At 44.1% G+C, this 19,742-nt stretch overlaps 1 protein-coding gene across 1 annotated transcript; it reads left to right on the top strand.

The window, feature by feature from the left end:
* The first annotated feature begins 10,910 nt into the window (after window positions 1-10,910).
* On the top strand, window positions 10,911-17,074 carry LOC117749946 (dermatan-sulfate epimerase-like protein). Its single transcript, XM_034560763.1, has one exon. It carries the CDS (start codon window positions 11,502-11,504, stop codon window positions 15,126-15,128), a length of 3,627 nt encoding a protein of 1,208 aa, XP_034416654.1. The 5' UTR covers window positions 10,911-11,501; the 3' UTR covers window positions 15,129-17,074.
* The last annotated feature ends 2,668 nt before the right edge of the window (window positions 17,075-19,742 follow it).

Genomic DNA, 19,742 nt, shown 5'->3' with positions numbered 1-19,742 from the left:
CGTGTTAACAAAGCACAAGTTGGCTCACTGAGGAGCTCAGCTACATTAGTAAAGATTTGCCAAGACTTGATGAAAATTGAACATTTGTTTCTTTGTGAGTCAAGAAAATGTTATTCAGGCAGCATTTTTCAAGCCCATGCCATCATGAATATGGAAAGCCAAGAGTACCTCTCAAAATTACGACATAAATTGCAATTAGCGCGAGCTCTGCTGCCAGAGAAGGGTAGATCCAAACCGTTGGCATGAAAAGTTACTGAAGGCTTTGGCAATACAAATCATTGGTTGACACATTTATCGGAAGCTTTCTTTGTTCAAAACACATTTATTCTCAACCTGGTAGTTTGATGTTTGACAGTGACAGAAACTTCTCTTAAGTGTTGCTACCATGATGCAATTCAAGTGATTTGTGGAACTTTGCAAGTGACTGAAGACGTTCACTTAAAAGTCATACCACGCATTCAAACAGTTGTTCCCTCAACGGGAAAAGTTTCCGTGTTTTTGGAAGAAAACTTCTGAATTAATTAAAAATCACATCAGGAGATGTCAAGGGATTTACTTCAAGGCTCAGGAAGGCAGCCCTTTTTTTTTTCTTCTTCTTTTTCTGGTGAGGCATCCTTCAGTGAGGACAAGCCTGTGTTCATAATTTCATTTTTCATCAAAGTGTGTTTTAATCTCAACGTTCTCAGCGCGCTGCAGACACATCTTAAGAGGGAATCCACAGCCCTTATCATTCATTTGATTCCCTACTAGTCTTGCCCAAGCAGTTTTATACTTTAAAAATCACACATTTGCTCCAGCAAATTGCAAGATAGGACTCCTTACTGTGCATAACTATATTTAAAACGTGTATCGTTGGCTGTTGAAACGACTCCCATCGACCGAATCAAATGCATTTTAAGTATGTTTTTTCCGAGTATCACTTGAAGAAGAACGTGGAGCATTCTTGAGAAAACACCAGGTTGCCTTTTGGTCCAACTTGAACACCAAACAAAGCAGAGAACATGTGATCTCAACCTCCCCAGAGAAATTATGCAGGAAGCGCACCGGCTACTGGTCACTCCGAACCCGATGACTCCCTTTGAAGTCAGAGTGCCCGTGGCCCGCGGGGCTGCTTCATCTGGCCGGGCCTCCGAGCACCATTATGTGTCTGCCAGGCAGGAAATAGTGGCAGTGTGACAGTAAGGGCATGCGGAAAGAAACCTCAGAACAGAGGGAAATGAAAACAGGTCGATGGCTTTTATGTATTTCCTCCTACCAACCCGAGTGAGTCAGAATTGGTAGTATATTACACTTTAGTGTATTAAGTGTAATTATATTACAACAAGACTGAAGCTGCCGGTATGCTCCCTCAGAACTGATCGCTGGATGACCGAATAGTTTCAGCAACCCTCCTCCCACACATTTCCGACCATTTGTCCGTCTACGTGTGAAGGGGAGAAAGAAAGGTGAGTTCAAACCTCTACCTAATAGCTTTATTACACAAGTGTTTGTGGCACTTTTTTTTCGTACAAACCGAATGCATCATTATGAAAATGTGTTATATTTAAACATTGTACAAACTAGTTGAAGCACGACTCCACCCTGACAGCGCTAACATTGCTAACACTATGTTTAGCAGGTATTTCCATCTACAACATGTGACGTAGGTTAGCGTGCTACTATTGGTGCTACCAGTTAGCACCAAACACAAAGTAGCTGTAGGGAAGCAATTTAAATGTTTTTCTGTTGATAGCCCGGGAGGAAAAGTTAAGGTATCGCCACAGTTATTGCATTTCATTCTAAGGCGACCATAAAACTCTAAATCCAATTTTTTTTGTAATACAGCCAATAATTGTCAAGACGCATAAGCCATAAAAGTATACAACAGTCAGACATTCACCAAAGTCTCTAGGATTCACCATCATGGACGAATATCACGCGTCTAAAAAGAAGAAAGTGTTTGCGGCAACCTTTTATGTCGAGATATTTCTCTTAATGACAATAACAACAAAACATACAAATAAAAACACGCACACAATTTTTCCGGGGGGGGGGGAAGACACGATTATTCGCTAAGCGATTCGCCCTTCAGAATTCCTTGGCCATGACAAGAACACAGGAAATCAATAAGAACTGCGGATGAACTTACACTTGCGCTTGTTTATGGATTTTAATTAAAGCCAAATAGTCTCGTGAATGTATGTAGAGCTCTCGTTCCGTCTGTGATGTGTTCACAGACGGAACTGGGGGAATAAGGCTAGGCTGAGGAAGAGGTCTGTGCTCTCCTGCCAACATATTGCATGATGTGAAGTAGGCCCAGTTATCTCTGCTCTGCTTCTCATCTTTTAGTCCCTTTTCAGAGACACAGCGGATGCTGCCGTGAGTGACACTAGGAACTCCTCTCCTATTCCCCTGCCTCACGGCAACATGTCACCCGCAGAAGCCGATGAGGTGTAGAACCCAAACTACGAGGAGCAAGTTTTGTCCATTTGAATAATGTTCACCTATGAGAACACAGAACCTCTCCCGGCCTCTTTGATGTGTGCGCTGAGAAAAGATGACTCCTGACAGTGTCAGATTAAACCCCGCTCACTGAGAACGAAGGAGGGTGAGGGGGGAGAGGAGGGGGGGGGGCAACGTCGCTGGAGTTGTAATCTCAACCCTGCGAAGAGCTAAACCTCAACTCTGGCAGTAAACGGTGTATCAGCCACAGTGGGATGTTTAATTTGGCACTCTCGGAGAAAATCACACGTCACTCTTTGGCATTGGAATTAGTTTTGAGAGCTGTTTATTCGCCTCCGTGCAGAGTCAATGTGTCGGGTTACACAAACCAATATCTGCGTAGCCGTATCCGCAAATGGGGAAACGGGACAGAGCCGAGCCGAGGAGGCACATTGCCGCCGCAGCGTCGCCGTAGACTGTTTGTGAGCTTCAATTGGCTTTAAATTCTGTTCACGCGGTTTTTTAAATAGATTTTTTTTTTTTACAATCCTCATCTCTTTTCCCGTCACCTCTCTTAAAAGCATGCCTTTTTTTTTTTTTTGCAATTCAAATGATCCTTTTGGGAATGCTGAAATTAGCATCCTGAAATATTCATGACATATTTCAGAACTTGTATTGTACATCTCAGAGGACAGGTACTGTATCAACGCTGCCTGTGTTCGTACATCTTTCATGGGCACTGTGCAGCAGAACTCAGATCAGTGAATGCTCAACGTTTCACACACCTCAGATACATACATTTCATCCCTTTCAAGTGATTAATTATCAAAATACATCACCCTGAAGTGACCTAAAGTTAATTACCCACGTATCTAATTCTGGCTTATTACAACTTGTCTTACTTTCATTGTTTTTTCTACGACTAAATCAGAAGAAGAAACATCAGCGGTCAGAACTAGAGTGTTAACTATCTTGTACACCCAGATATACAGAAGAAAATATGTTAAATATGCCCTCCTGTTAGTAACCCTGAACAGATCTTTCTCTTATTTCATATTTATCCTCCCCCCAACCGACTGTACATGTGGTTGCACCCACACACAACTCGTATTTGCTTATTTGCAGGTACTGACAATCCTTTACCCCCTTGTCTTGACCCCCCACCCGTGAGAAATGTCAATGTCATTTCCTGTTTCCTGTTGCTCTATTCTTAACTATTTGTCAGGAACGTTGTGCAAACTTCAAGCAGTTTTAAAAGGATGGTGGAAGTGGTTGTAATAATAAGGAGATATTCCAACGAAGAATATTGTATCTATTGTTATTGTCAGTTTGCTTTCACATCGCAATATCACAATGTCCCCGAAATGTTTTTGTCGTATTTGGCCCCTCAGAGATAGCCAAAGGACTTGAAATATGAATTACAAATGGGATGAATGGCCCCTACTCGGAATATATATCCACATTATAATAAACTGGATTTAACCTGTATTTTCTTTGTCTGAGTTACCAGAAACTGAATGTGGTGGTCTGCACAGGCCACGACGCTACACTTTAAAAAAAAAAGTTTTCTCTTTCTGTGTTGAATAACCTGTAGCACTTCTGTGTAGGACAAGGTCATCCACACAACTCTGTAAGGATACGTGGAAAGAAACTGGAAATAAAACACAACCTTGGTGGTATCGCTGATGAATATGAGATTCAAACAAACACAAGTACTGGTACCTGAATTTGCATTCGTCTGATGTTCTCAGCTGAGGGCCGAAATGAACAACCAAAGAAACAACCAAAGAAAACAACCAAAGGAACAACCAAAGAACAACCAAAGAACAACCAAAGAAAACAACCAAAGGAACAACCAAAGAAACAACCAAAGAAACAACCAAAGGAACAACCAAAGAAAACAACCAAAGGAACAACCAAAGAAAACAACCAAAGAAACAACCAAAGGAACAACCAAAGAAACAACCAAAGGAACAACCAAAGAAAACAACCAAAGGAACAACCAAAGAAAACAACCAAAGAAACAACCAAAGGAACAACCAAAGGAACAACCAAAGAAACAACCAAAGGAACAACCAAAGAAAACAACCAAAGGAACAACCAAAGAAAACAACCAAAGAAACAACCAAAGAAAACAACCAAAGAAACAACCAAAGAAACAACCAAAGAAAACAACCAAAGGAACAACCAAAGAAAACAACCAAAGAAACAACCAAAGGAACAACCAAAGAAAACAACCAAAGGAGCAACCAAAGGAACAACCAAAGGAACAACCAAAGGAACAACCAAAGAAAACAACCAAAGAAACAACCAAAGGAACAACCAAAGAAACAACCAAAGAAAACAACCAAAGGAACAACCAAAGAAACAACCAAAGAAAACAACCAAAGAAACAACCAAAGAAAACAACCAAAGAAAACAACCAAAGGAACAACCAAAGAAACAACCAAAGGAACAACCAAAGGAACAACCAAAGGAACAACCAAAGAAAACAACCAAAGGAACAACCAAAGGAACAACCAAAGGAACAACCAAAGAAAACAACCAAAGAAAACAACCAAAGGAACAACCAAAGGAACAACCAAAGAAAACAACCAAAGAAAACAACCAAAGAAAACAACCAAAGGAACAACCAAAGGAACGTGCAGACAGAGAGAACAGAAGCGCCTGGCAAACTGAAACAGACGACTTCAGCGAACGGCGGCAACGACAGATGTCGGTGCACGTTAGGCGGCAGGTATCTCGGACATGAGGCAGATGCAAGGAAACACAGTGCAGCCGTTAACAACCGGTTACACGTGTGGAACAGCGATTCGATATATTTATATGAAGAAAACACAACATTGATTGCAAATGGGTCATTGTGTTCTGAGGCTGAAGGCTACAATCATTCAGAGCCCTGGATAGATCTTCAGTAAACTACACGTTGATTTGATAAACTATACCTCACGAGGTTGTAGTAAGTCTTTCGAAGAAATGTTTCCCATCCAAGTGAATGGACATTAGTACTACTGTTGTGAAGAAGTACCCTCAGCATGGAGCGTTTCCATTTCTGGGCTCATCAGGTAAACTGCTTCCTGTTCTCTGGGTGATGATGTGTAATGGTTTTCGAGGGACCGCAGTGATTTAGAAAGCACCCCAGAGAACACTGCAGGCGTACAGGTTTGTTTTGAGGAGTCGACTGATTGACAGACGGACTCGTGGAAGGCACTGAAACCATCTTTGAAACATGAACAGTTGGAGCCAATTTCCCCCTCTGCCTCTACCCAGAGGGCCGGATGCAGGACACAGGCGTGCTGAGCAACCTGAGACTTCTGGAGGGCTGTGGGGGGGGGGGGGGGGGAATTGAAATTCTCTGCAGGGAGATAAAGAGGAGAGTCTTTCAAGGGCCTTGTTCACACCTCCTTTTGCTCCCAGCATGTTTTTTTTTTTAATAAGGGCACACTGGCTGCACACGCATCTCCTTTCAATATGTATAGCTGGAGATTTTTTATTTTTTTTATTTTTTAACAAGCAAAGCCAAGATTTGCAAAGCTTCAAACCGCCAGTCGCCACCTGCCATTCAACGGTGCTCTGAGGATTCATGTCTGACACGACGTCTCGGCAATCTACCGTTTATCTTTCCCGATCAGATGCGCTTCAGATGTCGCTAGGCAACCGGCGCAGAGCAACACCCCGAGGACCTCCTGCTCAACCCGAGGCCGAGCAGCTGCCGGGCGAGAGTGATTGGAGTGTTAGTTTACTGTGGTTTGCCATCGCTCAATCTTTTTCAGCACATCCAGGCTCCCTCTAATTGGGATGCTGAGTCGAACCCGACCTCCGCGGCGCAAGTCGAAAGGGGAGCAAGCGGCAAGCGGTGGCCGAAGAAGAAGAAGTTCTTCTGGTTAGTTTCGGTGTAAAACTTGAAGGGTCGGCGGTGGCGAGAAGCATTCCTCTCGCTCCGAGCTCGTTTGGAGGAGCGATTGTCCGGTGACGACGGGACATAACGCAAGTGCCACTGAATGGCGATCGTATTAGTCAAAGGTGCTCTGCTGAGAAACATGGAGGTTGAACAGATGGACCGTTAATGGAAGTGAGTGTGGGGAGAGCGTACAGCAAAGAGGTGTACGGAGTGTGTGTATATATATATATATGTATGTATATATATATATATACATACATATATATAAATAAATGTATATATATGTATATATATATAGTGTGTATATATAAATAAATGTATATAGTAATTATATATATATATATATATATATATATATATATAGTGTGTATATATATACCCGATAATCGAACGCTGGAGTAGCTGACGTCAAACAAATTAAAAAGTGGCATAGAGAGAGTAAATAGAGATATATTTTCCAAAGCTCAAACTTTTCAGTGAGTGAGGTGCATCCAGAAGCGCAGTGTGGTTGAAACTTGTAGCCCGCAGAAATGCAACGATGCTTTCCTCTGCAGAGATGCAGGAGGTATAATAATAGTGGGTCAGACTTTTCCAGCAAATGCTCCAATTGAATGCACTCAAAAAGGAACATGAATGTCAAATGTTGAGGAGAGGAGCTGGAGGCCTCAACAGCCACTGGGAGATGAGCCGGTAGTTTGAGTTCAGTGTTCTGCTCCAAAAATATGCTACATGCAGTAGAAGGCCACGGGGTATGCAACAATAATAATAATATTAATATTAATAAATTATACAGATTGTCAATATTTGTGTTTTGGAAATATGGAATATACCCAGTAATATTTGTAAAATAGGATATCTGCATGAAATATATGCTTTTCCTGCACGTCCTCTCCTTCTCTGCATGTCTCACTGCGCTGGGGCCGAATCGATTATGCCTAAAAGAGGCGGGTCTAAGAAGCAGTTTAGCCAATTACTGATTAAAGATATAAATGAGTGATATACAATTTAGCCAATCCGCTTCTTAAAATAGATTCAGCTTTTGGGCCAAAGCCGCTGGGCCCAGGTCAACCTCACCAGAAGACAACAGACTGGCTGAAAGGGAAGCGGCACAGGAAGCTTATAGAGACCGGCGCACCCTGAAGGTTTAGCTAGCTGGATGCTGTCGTGCTAATGACGTATTGTGCTTTATAAATCAACGGGGACACATCCAGCTTGGACAGTTACGGGAGTCAGGTACATGAAGCACTTGTCGGAAAAATTAAGAAAACATGAGAACACCAGGACACACATGATAACTCCTCAAGCAGCCATATTGGGCAAAGTGAACGTCGCTACCAGCTGGACGACGGACACAGGATGGAGGTGAAGAAACACAATGAGGAGGTGGAGAAAAACAGGCAAACTTTGACCCTAACAAGGTTCATAGATCCATCTTAATATATAAACATGTTCTATTATATTTTATATATTATACAATATTTATATTTTATTATAATATATGTATGATATTTATATTATATGGTATTTATATATCATATACTGAATATTATTATATGACATATGTATATACATGTATATTAATATACTGAATTGTATGAATAAGATGTCCTTATTATGTCAATGTTGGAATAAATGTTAAATATTTAAAATAGAAATGTGTGTTTGATACTTTTTTTTGCATTGAATCATACTGGGAAGTTTGCTGAAATTGATTGGATGGCCTTACCAAAAATAAAATTCCACCAGCCGACACTGGCTACATGTATTATGCATAACTGTCTAACACCATTTAGATAAGGCCATTTTTTTTTTTTTTAAACCATGTTACTTTGGTTTGGAAAGCAGCGCGTGGATACTAAAACAAAGACATTTCATCCACATTCTGCTTTCTGAAAGGACACATGCTCGCCCACGGTTTTTGCGGGACATCTTTTTTTTAATCAAAATTTGATCCAATTTGGAGAAAGAGCCCGAGTGAAGCTGAGATGGGACACACGCAGTAACCATCATGGCTGATGCAGTGGAACTCGTGCCAATATTGTACACACACCTTAACCTTCCTACAGTATCTACGATACGGAGTCAGTTATTCTAAAATTGCCACTAATTAATTAATTAAGGGGCAAGTTGGTGCTGGTTTGTTCCTGTGCAGAGGAAAAGTGGATGCCATGAAGGAACATAACGCTAACAACTAAATCTGTTGGGCTGTCCAATCAGTTCTTTTTTTAAAGTTAGTTTTTGAAAAGTGCTTTTCAGGTTTCATGATGATATATGAATCACTGTGTTTTCTTTCTACAGTGCATGTGGAGACAACTGTGTGTGTTTGCTGCAGCCGTCTTATCGAAGGCCAACGTGCCTGTGAGCGTGCACTTTCATATCCGAGGGGGAATAATAAGGAATAAAAAAAAACCTCACGCAACAGGGTTCCCGTGGGGTTGATAGCATGCTGCCTGAAAGACGCATGCAAAGTATTGTTGTGACACATGTGGAGTGTAGGGAAAGCGATCCGTCATTCAACAAAGATGCTGCACAGAAACCTAATATACACAGACGGAGGTGATCAATGAGACCACGTGCACAGTGCCACGTGTTAGGACGGGCAAATGTCACACATTCCTCTGAGGGGAGACGCTTTTTGAGGTTATCGGATGCCTCAGGAAATGTGTTACACAGACAAGATGAAGAGACATTTTGGGCCAAAGAAATAGGTTCATTTATATATAATGTTAATGAGCTCTAGTCTGAAATGGCTATTATTTTTGTTACACGGATTCATGCCGTGTGCCTTCAAAACTGGCATGAATGCCAAGAATAAGCATAGTCGCCCCCTTCAATAAACGATTTGAGGATATTGGTGCAGGCAGACGACCGACTAGCGAGATCTTGTTGAACCGAGCAGCGTCTGGCAGCCTGCCTGAGCCAAATCGTTGTATATATCCTAAACTACTCTCAGCTATACTGAGTTTACCTTAAGCTAAATGAGCTACCTTAAGCTAAATGAGCTACCTTAAGCTGAATGATCTTAGTCCCCTATGCTAAACAGTTACGCAGCGTATGTGTCTTGGGCTTTTATTGTGAAAGGAAAGAACAGAAGGAGCGGATCTGGTATGAGCTCATTTTGTTGAAAGGAGTAATTCAGTTTGCCTTCTTGTTTCATTCTACGGAGTCTCCCTTTTGTTGTTGTTGTTGTTTCTTATTTAAGGACAACTCTTAACCCTCAGCTACACTATAGTGTACGTTTTGGATATGTCTGTTCCGCACAACGTGATTGGTCGATGCCTTTATTTGCTGTTAAACGCCACGTCGGTATTTTGCCACGTAATATCTGCGTGCTGTGTAAAAACACTCAACAATAAAAAAATATATACAGTACATGTATATATTGCCGTATATTGCCATATTTCCTTTCACAATAAAAGCCCAAGACTTTATCCTACCAGCACCTGTAAAGCCGTTAAATCAGTGACGTCTCAAAATGTGAAATACATTCTTTTAAAGAAGACGTCAACGTAATAACTCGTTCAAAGTGTTTGAATCTGCTTGACTGTTTTCTCGCTGCGGGTTATGAGGAGACCAATGTCGCCACGACCAGAAGCGGCCTCGCTTAGCTTCAGCATGCAGACCGTCAGCATGGGGCAGACGGCCGGGCAAATCATTGAAATGTAGAGAATGATTTGAATATTTTAGGAAATATTTGAAGAATACGTCTTCTCGTCTCATTTTGAGCACAATCCAAAAATGAGTCAGAAAGTATTCCTTTAATATCTTTATATTGCGTGTGTTAGAACAATGCCTGTTTTTAGTAGATCCAAAAGAGTGCTTTCACAACCACTTGTGTGATTGTGCCTGTAGCATAAGTAATATAACGTCATAATGAGAGAGAGAGGATCATATTTCATTAGATGAATATTCATCCTTGCCACTCTCCAGGCTACATAAGGCTTCTGAAGTCACGGCTCCCTCTACAGTTTGTACAGTGGAAATGTTCCACCCAGTGCAGGAAAAACAATCACACACGCACACACGCGCGGGGCACGCGCACACACAGAGGAGACCCGTCCGGAGATGACACGCAGCCTTTACTTGTGAGATGTTTGTCTCAATCGGCCGCGGACGCGCGTCCATGCACATCTGGTTCGTTCATCTTTTTTTGGGGGGTTGGGGAGAGAGAGAGAGGCTGATTCCCTGTTTCCCGTGGACAGCCGCACGAAACGTGTGCTTCATTCTTTGAATACTTGCGGAGTGACGACAACTTTCCCCCTTTTTTTTCTCCTTTTTTTCCCTTCTCCTTCTTCTTTGGTTGTAGTTGTTGTTGCGGACTTCGCCTCACTAACAGCGGAGAGGTGAGGAGCGCGGAGCTCCGGGGGGGGGGGGGGGGGGGGGGGGGGGGGGGGGGGGGGGGGGGGGGGGGAGGACCGCGCTGGATTTACCGATGAAAACGGATCAATTTGCCGATCAGGATTTGCACATTTAAGGCAGCAGGCAGTTTCTTTTGGAGCCGAGTCTCTGCAGCCGGAGGGAGGGGGGTGAGGGTGAGGGAGGGGGAGGGAGGGGGGAGAGAGAGAGGGATACCAAGCAATGTTATCTGCGGAGATGCGTTGTTGGATGAGGTTCCTGTCCGCGGAGGTTGCAGCTCGCTCGCGGTGCCTTTTGGGTGGCTGCGATTGGACCGGACACCGACTGGGGCTGACCCGCTGCTTGTTTCGGGGAAGAGGAAATGTTCTCCGATCGGGGAAGAGAGGAGATCAATATGAGTTACCGGCGCACGCGATCGGGGAAGATCGCCAGTCTTCACGGGCACGCGTGTGATTATTACCACTGTGAGGACGGAGGGAAACGTGCAGGATGTTTTTTCTTGGATTTAAATTCAAACCGGAGCAGAGACATCTTCCTACCGGCGGACATTCACGTGTAATTGAAGCGATGCGTTTGGTTGCCTTTTGCAAACTGTTATGAGATTGTTACAAGTGGACGTGGATAGTGTTTTTTGTTTTGCACTAAAGTTTTTTTTTGTTGCCTCTTCTTGAATATCATGCATGGGACTTACACATCTTTATAAATGTTGGACTCTTGCACCTCAACAAATATAGCTCACCTGGACTTTTATTCTGAAATAACAACTGGAGTTATGGGACATTACAACAACATATTTTTTTAAGGACATTGGACTTATTCAGAAATGCCCGGCAACATGGCAGTTTTATATTCTGTTTTTCTACTGCCACTGTTCGCAGTGGGGACAGCTTTCTCGGGGGTCTTCAACGCCTCAGACAGAGACATTTTCACAGATGACTTGCTGCAGGTCAAGCTCACACAAGCCAGAGCGACTGAGCAGTGGAAACTCCTCTCCTCTGATTCCCATCCCAACCTATATTTTAACCAAGTGGATGTGTTGCACTTGAGGCAAAGGTCCTCCACCACCCACAGTCACATATTTAAAGTCATCCGGGCCGCTGCGCTCACCATGTTGGCAAATGTTCCCTCTTACATGCCCCCTGTGAAACATGCAGAGTTTACAAGCAAGTGGAATGAGATTTATGGGAACAACCTGCCTCCTCTGGCTCTCTACTGCCTGTTGTGCCCAGAGGACTCTGCAGCCCTGCAGTTTCTTATCAAGTTTATGGATAGGATGGCTGAGTACCCCGACTGGAAGGTGACCAGCGCTCCTAACGACGAGGTCCCCATGGCCCACTCTCTCACTGGGTTTGCTACAGCTTATGACTTTATTTACTCCTACCTGGATGAGCATAGGCGGGTCGTTTACTTCAAGAAAATTCGCTCTGAGACGGAGGAGCTGTTTGACCTCTCAAAGTACAGGGGGTGGGGCAAACAGTACCTCCAAAATCATCAAACCACCAACATATTAGCCGTCCTGATCGGCGCAATCGTGGTGGGATCACATGACGACCGGGAGTCAATGATCTGGAAACAAGTGGCGGTGAACTACATGGAGAAAACTATGTTCCTCCTAAACCACGTCGTTGATGGCTCTCTGGATGAGGGAGTAGCGTATGGGAGCTACACGGCCAAGTCCATCACCCAGTATGTCTTCTTAGCTCAGCGCCATTTCAACATCGACAACCTGCAGAGCAACTGGCTCCGGGGACACTTCTGGTTTTATTACGCCACTCTGCTGCCGGGCTTTCAGAGAACAGTTGGCATCGCCGACTCCAACTACAACTGGTTTTACGGGCCGGAGAGCCAGCTGGTTTTCCTCGACACGTTCGTCATGAGGAACGGGACGGGCAACTGGCTGGCTCAGCAGATTAGAAAGCACCGGCCCAAGGACGGTCCCATGGGGCAGTCGTCTGCCCAGCGCTGGGCTACCCTTCACACAGAATACATCTGGTACGACTCCCTGCTCACGCCGCAGCCTCCCCACGACTTTGGGAAAGCTAGGATGCATATTTTCTCAAACTGGGGTGTGGTTACCTACGGCGCAGGCCTCCCGAGCGGCCAGGGTAATACTTTTGTCTCCTTTAAGTCCGGCAAGCTGGGTGGCCGCGCCGTCTACGACATCGTCCACGACAAGCCGTACTCCTGGGTGGACGGCTGGAACAGCTTCAACCCGGGTCACGAGCACCCTGACCAGAACTCGTTCACGTTTGCTCCCAACGGACAGGTATTTGTGTCCGAAGCCCTTTACGGCCCAAAGTACAGCTACCTCAACAACGTGTTGGTGTTCAGTCCGTCTCCTACCAGCCAGTGTAACACGCCGTGGGAGGGGCAGTTGGGGGAGTGCGCCAAGTGGCTGCGCTGGACCGACGAGGGGGTGGGTGACGCCAGAGGGGAGGTGATTGTCGCCTCCTCTCACGGGGACACCATGTTTGTGAGCGGCGAAGCAGCGTTAGCTTACTCCCCCGCCATGAGGCTAAAGAGCGTGTACCGAGCTTTAGTCCTGCTCAACTCGCAGACCCTGCTGGTGCTCGACCACGTAGAAAAGTGGAGCGACTCACCCGTGAAGTCTCTCAGTGCTTTTTTCCACAATCTGGACATTGACTTTAAATACGTCCCGTTCAAATTCATGGACAGATATAACGGCGCCATGATGGACGTGTGGGACGCTCATTATAAAATGTTCTGGTTCGACAGCCAGGGTCACAGCCCCGATACCAGGATACAAGAGGCAGAGCAGGCGGCGGAGTTTAAAAAGAGGTGGACTCAGTACGTTAATGTCACTTTTCCAGCGACGGGCCCAGTGAGCAGAGTAGCGTACGTGTTGCACGGCCCGTATGCCAAAGTGTCCAGCTGTAGATTTGTGGATAATAGCAAAAATGGGGTGAGAATTTCTTTAACCATAAACAACACGGAGAAGATCGTCTCTATCGCGACAAACTACAAAGACATAGGAGCTAGGTCGACTTATTTAGGATTCGGAGGTCACTGTAAAGTTGAGGATAGATATCAGATCACTCGATATGGCCTTGGGACCCGGCTCATCCCCAAACCAATCAGCAGCAATAATCAGCTGTTTGACTTTGGCTTTACAGTCAATGTGATAGCAGGGGTGGTCCTCTGTGTGGCCATAGTGTTTCTGACCATGCAGAGAAAGTTTTACGTCTGCTTCAGCCGGCTGATGCGTTACGCCCTCCTCTCAGTGCTCATCCTGTGGATCGCCGAGCTGCTGTTTGTGTCTAACAGCTGTGATCAGCTCCTCTGTGGAGTAAAGTGGAAAGTCGCGGGTGCCAAAAGCGAAGCAAACAAACAAATCAGACTGTACGAGCAGCACCGGCTCCCCCTACCCACTGTCGTCATAACAACCCTTCCCGGATCGGGGTCGGAGATACTAAAGCACCTCTTCTACAACAGCTCGGATTTTGTTTACATCAGAGTCCCCACCGAGCACGTGGACATTCCCGAGACTGAGTTTGAGTTCGACTCCCTGGTCGACGCCTGCGAGTGGTCAAGGTCAGACGCCGTGCAGGGGCGGTTTAAGGTTATTCAGGGCTGGCTGCATTCGCTGGTCCACAACACCAAGCTGCACTTGCAGAACATTCAGCTGGTAGAGGGCAGCAGGGTCAGACAGCCCCAGAGAGCCGGCCCCTCCCGGGACAGAAAGAAAAGATCCAGGAGGAGAGAGCCGGCGTCTGAGCTGAAGGGCAAACTGAGAGCGAGCCTGGACAGAGATGCAGAGTCCGTGAGGGAGATGAGGCGGCACGTGGCGGAGTACCCCAACGCCCGGGTGGTCCTCAACATGCGCAGCGGAAGCTGGGCGCTCAAACTGCCTTTCATTCAGGAGGTCGTGGGGTCTTCCCTGAGGACGATCTACCTGGTGAGAGACCCTCGAGCGTGGATTTATCTCATGCTTTATAACAGCAAACCCAGCCTCTACTCCCTGAAAAACATCCCGCAGCACCTTTCCTTGATATTCAAGGGGGACGCTGTCGGCGACGGGTGCCCGGCTGCGGCGCCGGAGTTTAAAATGATCCGGAGGCTGCTGGCCCGTTCCGAGAGCGACCCCGTCCTCATGCTGGCTCACCTGTGGCGGGCTCACACCGCGGCGGTGCTCCGAGTCAGCGAGAGCCTCCCCGAGGAGTCCTACCTCCGAGTGAGGTTTGAGGACGTGGTCGACTTCCCGCAGGAGACGGCGGAGAGCATCCACACGTTTCTGGGGGTGCCCGTCTCACCCGCAGCCCTCAACGAACTCCTGTTCACCACCTCTACGAACCTGTACAATCTGATGTACGAGGGAGACATTTCCCCGGCCAGCATTAACATGTGGAGGCAAAATATGCCGCGAAAGGACATCAGACTAATAGAGGACGTGTGTGGGGGCGTGATGGGGAGGCTGGGTTACACCAGTTAACTCGCTGCTGCTGGTCAGCCCACATCGAGCGGTCTCGTTTGACCGTAGCTGCCATCGAGTTCTGTGAAGGTTTATTTTCTTGTCTTTTTTTGTCTCTTTTTTTTTTTGCACTGACCTTAAATTTAAAAAAGCAAAAAAGAAAAGAAAGATGTTACGAGTTGAGGAGAAACTTGAGTAGCATTTCTGTGTTTGTTTTTTTCTTCCCTGTTTGCTGTGTTTGTTTGGGTGTTGTACAGACAACAGGTGTTCGTGAGGGAGGAATATTTTACATTAAAATAGGTGAGCTCATGTTATTCTTTTTGTTATTCCTTCACACTCACCTGTAGCACATTTGTACCGAGTGAGACTTTAGACCTGAATTAAAATCCAGCTCCGTCTCACAGTGAAGGTTGTTTACTGTTTGTCTGAGTAAGAGATGAAAAATGAGCGTTTTGCTGATTCCTAATCTGTTATGTCAGAGAAATGTTTGTGCAAAAATCCATATCTGTTTTAAATGCCTCATTATTTTTTTTTAAAGGGGGATATTTACTGGTTTGAAATTGATTTATTACGAAGCTCATTAAGGAGGAAGGCTCGCACTTATTGACAGACTTCTAATTTGTAGCTTTGGGAGATCTTTTTCAAAGACTGTTGGGAGTTCACCATCTGGACTCCGTGTGCAGGTTTCCCTTTAAAACGACAAAATGCTGCAATGTATGGACTCGTTGGCGAAGCAGAGAAAACAGAAAGCGGCGATTCATTGCTCTCATATAGACGGCTGAATGATACGGATTGTATTGTCGTTCCATCAGCCGAAGGGATTTTATTTAAACGTCTCAAATATGTCACGATGGCTCGGTGGCTTAGCACTTTCTCCTTTGATCCTGTGCGGGGTTCAGCGCGTTTTTTCCGAAACTAACTGTACTTTATGTACTCGATTAGCTCGGAAATATAAAACCTCTGAAGATATGTGAACCTCAGAAGATATTATGTGTAGAAGAAAGAAAGTTAGAAGTATTTATGGGTTCCAAAGACACATATCCCAAAGGATAAGAACTGAATATGATTATTATAACTCCCTTTGGCATTTATTGAATTAGATCAGAGGAAAGTGCTTAATAGGAATCAAACTGAAAAAAAAAAAAGTGTCAGCCCTGACACATTTCTAGTCAAAGCAATTTCCAAAGCATCCCCCCCAGCTACTCATATTAATCTGCAAGATGCCATAACTGAGGCTTACCCTGTGTTTTATTGTTGTGCTGTTTTCACTATAAAACCCTGAAATGCAAACAATATTCCATTTTCCCGTCGTGGTCACTCTGATATCCGACGATCTTTTTTTGGGGGTGAGAAAGTTATGCAAGCGGTGGACCGAATGGGATGATTATGAAGCATAGTTTAAAGAAAAAGAAAAGTCAGAGACCATTTCGACCCTGTGACGTGACGCTCTCCGTGAAGGTATACGTACGGCTTGCTTAAAAACCTCCGTGTACCGTGAATGGATCACACGTAACACGCAGAGATGGTTCACTCAATTATGAACCGTCCCCTCGCATCTGTACACACACACACACACACACAAAAAAGAGATTTTCTTTTCTTTCTTTTTTTTTAAAACACACATACTGTGCCCATTTAGAAATATCCATCTTTCCTCGTCTAGAAAACCGTCCTGTTTGTTTTCCTCTCTGCGAACACTGAAAAACCGTCGACTGCCTGGAAAAAGCCGTTTGATGTTTGTGATCTTTGAATGTGTAGACTTGGCAGACATGCTTTCACTTTGGTGTTGCAATCCCGTTACCAACTCTGTTTTGTATTTTGCTCGTGGGGATACGGTTCCTTGCTTCTGTGGCCTTGAATTACAATCATTTTTCTTTACAACGTTCTTTTTCTTCTTCTTCTTCTGTGGGCTCTGGAGCAAGTGGTGGAAGGTAATGTAAAGAATATAATAAATTCATAAATATATATCGGCAATCAAGTCTTTTGTTGGTGTGCAGTGAGTTATTAGCAAGAGTTCTCTGTGATAAAAAAAAGTGTATAATCGTGTGATTTCATAAGATCAGCCCTCGTGCGCTGCAGATATTGCTATGAAATGTTAAACTACTATCATCCGACACTGCAAAAGAGACGGCGTGCGTTTCAATAGTCCCGTTCGCCATGGTTACCGCTGGTGAAACTCATGACATCGAAATTATTCCGAAAAAAAAAATCCCTTTTTATTAGACACGGATGACAGGAGCCTAATTGCTCGTATGAGTGACATGCATGGCAAGGAGAAGCCGACAAGTAATAACATGTGAGGCAATCTTTTCGTCGCGGCACCTGAACAGGAGCGGGCTTCAGGGAAAACAACAACAACAACAGCAGCACGCTGAGTCTTTCGTCTCTTGCCTGGTGCCTCTGAGCCGGTCGTTTCATCACTCATTTGTTCTTGATCCTCGGTGCGACACTCGCATGCTCGGCAGCGTCCCGCGTGTCCTCACGTCACTGAACCTCAAGCAAAGGTTTTGGGAAGGAGAGTCACTACGAGTCCCGACTTGCACTCGCTTCATTCTGAAATATAGGCGCATGAAGAATCTCCTTATTAATGCTCGTGATTCTTTCACACCAGTGGCTCAAAGTGGCTAAACGGTGGTGGAAGAGGTACTTCCAACCATCATCTCCTGTCACAATCTTAGCCAAGTAAAGTATAAAAGTATTACAATCAGAATATAATGACTAGACCAACAGTTAAAGTGCTCCAATCTTGGAATAATGCATATTGTGCCTCTTGATTATGAGTATTGCATTAAGTGTCCATTTCTTTGTGGTTGAAGCCGGTACAGGTGGAGATAATTGCTTGGCTTTTATTGGATTTTATCGGCCACTTTCTCATAAAATTGGATTAATGGTCAATTAATAAGTTGCTGATGCTTAAGGGTTGCCAGATTGGGAACATCTTTATGTCTGGTATTCATCATCATCCAGGAGGCAGCGGTGGAAAGTAACTAAGTACATTCACTAGCATTGTACTGCACTTTGATATAATCGTACGGTCTACTTTACATGAGTATTTCCATTTGATGTTACTTTATATACTTCTGCGTCACTGCATTTCAGAATTTACTAATTTAATATATAATAACCTATCCCTCACTGAGGCCATGAACAGCTTTGTTTGTTATACAGTTTGCTGATAATATTTGTTTTGAAAACTTCGGCCACATAACTGCAGAACACTGCAGGGCATCTGCATCACTGTCCTTTTATTAACTATTTAATAACAGCTGGAGACTTGATGGATTATTGTAAAAAATAATCCATACATAACTTATTAACATTACATTGGAAAGCAACTAATCGTAGATTATTGACTTTTGCTGTGACTCAGCCCTTTGATAATGAATTTATTATCATGTATAACTACATACCTAATGGCCTACTAAGATAATAGATCGTTAATACATCGATTGTGGTCCAGATGCCCTGCAGCTAAAGAGCTAGAGAGACATTCACAACAAGCAACAGCACCCACAATGCTCTTATTAATGCCTCAGACGGATCTATAAATAATTAGTCAATGGTTTAGTAACCATTTATGAGGCTATTGTTTACTGGATTTATATTTCATGACACCACTTTCCAATAAGTCAATCTCTTTATAGGGTTCATAGGTTGTTACTAATGACCTCATTAAGACTTAATAAATCATGCTCTAATACATTATAATTCATATTTGTGAAATCTCTTTATCTCTCTTATATATTATAATCTATTTTAAAGTAAGAAAACATCATCATTCATGAATTACTTTATTACAGACTTGTGGACTTGTGAGAAAGGGAATACACATGAATTAATAACTTGATTTGAGTAGTTTTTCACAACTGGTCGAGCCTAAAGTTGCTCTTATTTTATTTTAACTGATTTATAAATAATTAGTAAATGATTAATTAACTAAGCTGTTATTTTGAAAGTATTTCTGATGGCACACAGATCCCTTCCTCATTGGATGATGAGGCACATTAATCTTCCCTGTGAAGCTCATCGGGCTAGTCGTAGGCATGTTGAGTCTGTAATCTCCGCCAATGAAATTTAATGGCGTCTTAGAAACGGGCTAAAAATAAAACTATATGTCAGAGTGTTTACTTCGCATCTGGAAAAATTAAGGCTGCTGCGGCACGGGAAGACAAATACGCTTCATGTCAACCTTTTGATGTCTGATGGCAAAAAGCAGATTTGCGAAACTAATTTCGTCTCGGTCTTCTCACAGATTAGCGCAGATGTTTGATAACCGATATACATACGTAATCATTGCATGAAATAGGGTTTTTCACGTGGAAAATGATTTGCATTATGATCTCATTCCTTGCTGCAGCTCGGGGTGAGTGATCAAATAGCTCTCTCTCTCTCTCTCCCACTATTAAGCACATGCAGGCCATCCAGATGGACTCAATTTCAACCCAGTAGTCATACCCTCTGCTGTTATCTTCCACCAGTGGTGAGCCCCAAGTCCCGGGAGAGCCTCTGCCTGCCACCGCTCATTAATTAACCTTTTGCTGCAGTCGGCATCAGTGAGCGAGCAGCCTGATGTTCTGGAGAGGAGTAATCATTGATGCCTCGTAAAGGCTATTGTGTTGGAGAATTTGCCCGCTG

This window comes from Cyclopterus lumpus, chromosome 20, assembly GCF_009769545.1.
Source record: "Cyclopterus lumpus isolate fCycLum1 chromosome 20, fCycLum1.pri, whole genome shotgun sequence".
Classification (NCBI taxonomy): domain Eukaryota; kingdom Metazoa; phylum Chordata; class Actinopteri; order Perciformes; family Cyclopteridae; genus Cyclopterus; species Cyclopterus lumpus.
The sequence above is the reverse complement of the archived record's forward strand: the minus strand, read 5'-3'. Positions and strand labels throughout refer to the sequence as shown.